Source organism: Morus notabilis, unplaced genomic scaffold (genome assembly GCF_000414095.1).
Source record: "Morus notabilis unplaced genomic scaffold, ASM41409v2 Scaffold1754, whole genome shotgun sequence".
Classification (NCBI taxonomy): domain Eukaryota; kingdom Viridiplantae; phylum Streptophyta; class Magnoliopsida; order Rosales; family Moraceae; genus Morus; species Morus notabilis.
In genome coordinates, this window is record NW_010357865.1 from 35,709 (window position 1) to 42,458 (window position 6,750).

At 32.0% G+C, this 6,750-nt stretch overlaps 1 protein-coding gene across 1 annotated transcript; it reads right to left on the reverse strand.

Moving 5' to 3' along the window:
• Positions 1-1,509: 1,509 nt before the first annotated feature.
• Positions 1,510-6,539, reverse strand: LOC21384926 (protein SAR DEFICIENT 1). The gene is made up of 7 exons (XM_024176764.1): positions 6,305-6,539; positions 6,054-6,129; positions 4,912-5,464; positions 3,131-3,291; positions 2,765-2,962; positions 2,545-2,625; positions 1,510-2,150 (listed from the first exon to the last, which is right to left on the reverse strand). Exons 1-7 carry the CDS (start codon positions 6,391-6,393, stop codon positions 1,866-1,868), a joined length of 1,443 nt encoding a protein of 480 aa, XP_024032532.1. The 5' UTR covers positions 6,394-6,539; the 3' UTR covers positions 1,510-1,865.
• Positions 6,540-6,750: the final 211 nt, after the last annotated feature.

Genomic DNA, 6,750 nt, shown 5'->3' on the forward strand with positions numbered 1-6,750 from the left:
TTGTTGACTTTTACCTCTTGTCTGCATTTAAATTACAGTCTTTGGTCTTATACATTCTTTTCACTTAATTAATATCAATTTGGCATTCAAACTATTCTCAATCATATTGATAAAACTGGTTTTTGTAATAGTATTCTTCATCAACTCAGTCCCTGTGGAGACGATACTTTACTCATTACTATATTACTTGTTCGATTGCGTGCGCTTGCGTGGAGTCATTTTATGCATAGAGTTTTTGGCGAACACCAACACTTACACGATACAATCTCACCGGCAAACCAAGAATGGATCGATGAATTTAATAGATTAACTTTTAATTTTCAAGATGATCCTTCTACTTCATCTTGATAATTTCTTTGTAAATATTTATTTACTTTGTAATTTCTAATTTGTATAGTGTTTATTGTAATTTGTAATCTTGTATAGACTTTGTAAGTTCATCAAATTTGTAATTCGTCCCACAATGATTGCACTCTTTTTTCCTTACCAAGTTTTTATCCCAATTGGGTTTTTCTTGGTAAGGTTTTTAATGAAGCAATCATGAATTACAAATTTAAAAATCAATGAAGAAGTAATTTTTTTTTATATAGTTCGTTCGTGTCGTGTGTTCATTTCATATTTCAAATTGTAATATACACAATTACACCTTGTAATTATACAAATACTTATTTCAACAACATAAAAATATAATATAAAAAAAAAAAAAATTTCGGGCAGCCAGTCGGGCATCGGGCAGCCCGACTGGGCACGGGCAGACTTCCTCTGCCCGAAGCCCGTCCATGGGAATTTTTGGGTCGGGTCGGGCAGCCCGAATTTTTGGGCAGATCGGGTTCGATCATCGGGCAAAAATTCGGACTTTTCGGTGGTCACGGGCGGCCCGTCCAAAGTTTCAGCACTGATGGAGAATATGAGAAGCTTGCCTCCAATACCGTAGGAAATGTGTATCATCTTATATTCTCTTCGGTTAGATTGGCCCAAGGACTAACCTGGGCCTTCATATGCCTCAGCTATCCACCTTAGTTCATACTCGCAGCCAGAAAACTGTTTGCTTTTTTGTTTTTTATTCTTCATTATTACTCTTTTAATTAATACAATTCTTTAACTAAACAAAATATTAATTAAGAGTAACTAATTAAAAATTTAGACTCATGCACTCAGTATTTGTCTCTTTTCTCTTATTGCATCTCTACACTATTAAGAATCAAAAGAACCAATTTTTTTTCCCTTTTTGGCTTTGAAAAATATTTGATTATTTTTTTCAATGTAGATTAATGACCTCATAGTGTATGCATGTGTTTTATCATAACAGTACATGATTTGTCATGATTTTATGAAGACCTATTATTTATACCATTTTAAATAATTAAGTATTATTGTAGCCACTAATTTTCTCTCTATTAATTAGATTGTAATTATTTATTTTTAAGTGGAGTGGTATAAATATTTTTTACTATGTTGAGCGGTAATTTTTGAGTTTTTTTACTTTGTTTTTCAAACAATGCTTGTCCATAACTAAAAAGTCCATAACTCGAAAACTTCATTTCATTCAAAAAAAGCACGAGGATTTATTTACATAACTACGATCCCCAGTCCCAGCAAATACGTGTAGTTCTGGACAGCATATAAAACAGGAATACAAGAAGGGATTTTTTTTTTTTTTTTTCCTTTCTTCTATTTGTTGGAGGAAACTTAAGGCCTTGTTGTTCTCCTCTATTTCTGTCTCTTGGCCATGCACTAAAAGTCTAAAATGCTATTGGGATATATATATATATATATGACCTAAGCATTTGCACTAAGCATTCTCCTAGAGAGACATTAAAGTAATTTCTATTTATACACAGCAACATTATATTATAAGTATCAAATTATAGACCTTGAGGTGCTAAATCACAATCCGAAGAACAATCAGACATGGAAGCTCGGTTGCCAGTACTTTCAACAGTACTCATTCCATATATATATGGCGTGTTCACTTGCATCCAATCAGTGCAGTCCATCTGTACATTGCTTGGAAGGAAGTAGCCAACGCCCATCATTGATTTATCATCAAGATTTTGGTGCCCATTTTGCTCAATCCCTTTTATCATCTTTCCTTGTTGAGCATTGTTTGGATATTGCTGGTCCATAATCATGTGATCACCTGTCAAAAACATATGTTATATATAGTTCAATCGTTTTAATTTTTTTTTTTATCATTAATTTTTGTTATTATAGAACTTTATGCGAAGCATTTTTATATTTGCGTGCGCTTATTAATGAATCATGACAATCTATCAACTATATATGTGTAAATCATGCAACGATGAGGCTATGAGGCTTATTTTTAAATTATAATTGGTTTGTATGAAATTGGGTTTATTTTAAAATTATAATTGAGTCAGGCTATGAGGCTTGGGATTTCAACTATAAATGATGAGGATAGAATGGGATGACACAAGTGATTTTTTTTTTCTTAGGAAAAGAAATATAAATATGCGTAGGAAGTAAGTAATTTATATTAATTAGCGCATATACACACACACACACACACACACACACACACACATATATATATATAATTCCTTCCACCACTTCTAGCGAATTCCAGTTATCATAAGCTTCCCTTACCAAACTTTCAATATAGGCCTGCAAATAATGTTACAATCGAAATTAAAACATAGATTAAACACATATATAGATATAGAATTTGCTCATATATAATATGCAACGCTAAAAATTGAAAAAAAAAAATGAAAGCGTAACAAAAATAGAATTGTATACATACCCTACTAAAATTGTAACTTATTTCCCGAGTAGAGTAAACTTGCCCATTAACCTCAAACTTAAGAACTTGACAAATGGGGTTGAGAACAATAGATAAATCTCTTCCACGGTAAATATGCAATTTGGGACCCATTTCACAAGTCTTTGCATGCTTTAGAGTAACTTCCCACATTTTTTCCGACATCCCAACACCCAAAATCTGCTTTCATCATGGATAAAGAGGATAAACTAGTTAAAGAAAAGCCACTAGCTTATTAACAAATATTATATGTTTGGATAATATTGTTTGTGGGAAAAAATATATACGTATTTTGGATAATATAGTTAAAGTTTACTAATTAGAAAAGACGAAACTTTAATTGCTTACTTTTCTAAGTTTTTGCGCGTCGATAACAGACAACTTTAGAAAGTCTTGCACTGTTGTAACACCCTTGGAAGAAAGCTTTTTGTGAAAAGCTCCGTCTTTGCCAATCTTTTCCAGCCTCCAGACTTCGTCTTCCAACTGTGGAGGATGGTGTTTTTTGTATACTAGAAAAAAGAAAATATAAATCAAAATCAGTACACGGTTTTTTTTTTTTTTTTTATAATCAATAAAATCCATACACAGAGTAAAATGTTATGTTATGTCCCTAATTAATAATTTTCATATATTCAAATATCATATTAATTTCATGAAATTTTTAAGCATTGATATAAATTGGGTGGTATTGCTTCGACTAGTTAATAGGGTAATTTGTCCTTGGTTCATGATTTTTTTTTTTTTTTTTTTTGTCTTTTTTGGTAGAAAAGGGTTGGTGATAACATAAAACTTTTCCAACTTGTCCAAAAAAGTTGACCCGGCCAAGCGCGTTAAACATAGAACAAAGGAAAGAAAAGGACAAAAGCACATGCAGAATAATCTGGACCATATAATATACTATATCCAGTTGAGTTTTACAATATTAAATATATCACATAGGAGATTTAAGCTTTTTGGCTGTTTTTGTCTGAAAAGTGATTTGTTTTAAGGTGAAAAAGATGGCCCTTTTTCTTGTGTGAATTAGGCCGGTGACAATACAAGTTACGATACGTGACACAATAAGAACACAAAAAGCACGATTATCATAAAATTGACTCGAATTAACTTGAGTGAACCAGATGATAATTAACCATCAATCAGATCATGTGTTCTTAATATCTCTGCTAACTATGACAATTATCGATGACAATTATATGTATAAAAGAAAATAATTAAAACTAGTTTAAAACTTCTTTTGAAATGTAATATAAAAAAGTAACCATTGTTGTATCAATATTTAAAAAGAAAAAAAATAAAAGAAAGAAAAAAAGGTAAGATATGTATAACATGTGCTCGTGTTTGTGTTTGTTACTGTTGACTTGAATAAATTAGACTTGACTACACCAGTTGTTGAGACAAGTAGGTTTTCTAAGTCGCTGATAATAAATAAAGAAATAAGAAGAATAAAAAATGATTGGTTGCTGCAACACGCTCTGGCAGTTTATCCCAACTTGCTTTAAAAGGTTTTAGTTCTACCATATCTTTTTAACTAATTAATGTTAGTTTAATCTGGTTTGTTGGAACAAGGGCCTGGAAACACCAAGATTTTGCTCCTTTTGTTAATTTAAACTTACTTACAAGGAAGTGAAAATAATTTTCTTTACTATGTGCACCATAAACAATTATTTTTTCAGTATTTAACTATATATCACTTTGAATAAATGCAAGGTAATTAACCAGACTTATATTTATTTTTCATAAATTTTTCAGTAATTAATCATTGTTGATATCATATTATGCGCTAATATATAAAAACACGAAGCAATAAAACAGTACAGTGTTTTATTATAATTGCTCGCTTCGTTATTTCTAATTATGAAGTAAGCGAGAAGCCTAATATATAGAATAACGTTTCAAAATTAAACTAAGGTTTGTTTGAATGGAAATTTCAAATAGTACTCTTATTCATAGAAATCATTTCGCTATGAAAAAGATATTTGCTTTTATTTATTGTTATTGTTGTTGTTGTTATAATTTTGTAAACGAATAGCTGAAACTTTTGGTGAGAACAAATGAAAAGATAAAAAAAAACCGATTCACCGATATAAAAACTAGAATGGTAACAAAATATATAAGGCATAAGAACTTACATTCTCCACGATGATCTTTGACAACAAAAGGCTCGGTCATGGCCTCACGAATCATCAAACCCTGAGAGTTTGCACGGGGGACCACCCTCGCGCCAATTCTAAACTTGCGGCTCCGAATCCAGCTCGAGTTATCGGTGAACTCGATGTCTCCAACCACCACAAAGCCGTCCCTCAAAGTGACGGTCAATTCCCCGTAAAGCAACGGCCGCTTTCCGGTTCTCTCCTTGACAATGCTATTATCAAATTGGTCGCTCGTCCAAGTATCATCTCTCGGAGGAAAATCCCCATCAAGAACGAGTATTTCTATTTTGATTGGATGAGGGAGAGAAACATGCACCATTTGATCATTGCCGTTACTTTTGTCCACTAAATTGATTTGAAGGGGATTTCCTTCATTGTCTAGAATCTTGCTTCCGGTGAAGATTGGAAGTGAGAGTTTCTTGGAGAAAACTAGTTGTAGGCTTGACGGTTCAAGGGCTTGGATTCTTATCGATGATGACCTAGTTAAAGAGCGAGTGCATCTTCTTAAACCGTGGTCCACTTCTTCTTTCACCTAATTAAGAACATTGAAAAGAGAAATAAGAAAAGGATATGCAAATATGCACCAAACTATTTAATTAACTTGATATATATATATATATAGCTTCCCCTATTATAATGGTATAATATTTTTGTCAATCAGAACTGTGGAGCAAAAACTGAGAGATCTTTTTGTACATATATAGAACATAATTAGAGATTCCAATTATTTAGTGCACGTACAAATATTTTTATGTAGCACCCAAATGAAAGTATCAACACCCCAAAATCTGAATTTTATCATATTAACAAGATGGTTACAAAAATATAAAATAAAATAAAATAAAAAAAAAAGGTGCAAGCAATTTTTTTTTTTTTTTTTTTTGGCCCAAGCAAGATGTGCATACTCTCAAAATCTAATATTCCATGCGTGTACTTTGCAAGGGAATTGAAATTTTCTTCATTTAATTTAGACTTCTTAATTAGTATTTTATATGAACGTCTATACATGTATAATTAGCAATTGCATGAATATATGTGCATATATATATTTATATAATTTTATCGTAAAGAAAATTCAATAGCATTAATTTATAGTACTTTTCAATCATTTAATGACATACCACTCTCCTCAGCAAAGGTTCCAAGGATGAGAAGAGGTTCTGCAGGGAGTTGACCATAACTACTTCTCCAACAACACTGACAAGATAAGAGAAACATTAATTATAATTATGATATATCAAACATTTATAAGCTACAACAGCGGAATCTTTGTTTAGCATGAATACTAAGAGAGAATATTAAATCTATAAGCAGATAATTAAGACATATAATTAGTACTACATAAAGAATATTCTAAATAACTAGCACGTACGAAGCTAGAGAAATTCTGGGCCTCTTCTGGATCTCCTCCGGCAGATCTTTGTCGGATTTCGAGTCGCTAAAAAACCGTTTTCCTGCCATTATGGTTTTCTCAAATAGTTATCAAAAAGATGACGAGAGAGAGAATTTAAGCGAGATCAATCAACAATAATGGAGGAGAGGGGTTTGAGATAATGGGGATTTTATAATTTTCAGTAGCGCTGGTGAAAGACTGCGAAATGGAGGGGTTTGATATATATACACATATATAATATTGTAAAATAGAAGCTTCGTCGAATGGCAAAGGAAACATCTTGGTAGGATCAATGCAAAATCGACGTGACCGACGCGCGCGATCATCTGATGCAAGACTTTGACGTCAATTCCCTCAAGTCAACCCACATATATACATATATATATATATATATATATATATTTCAGACCTTCTTAATAGGTCGA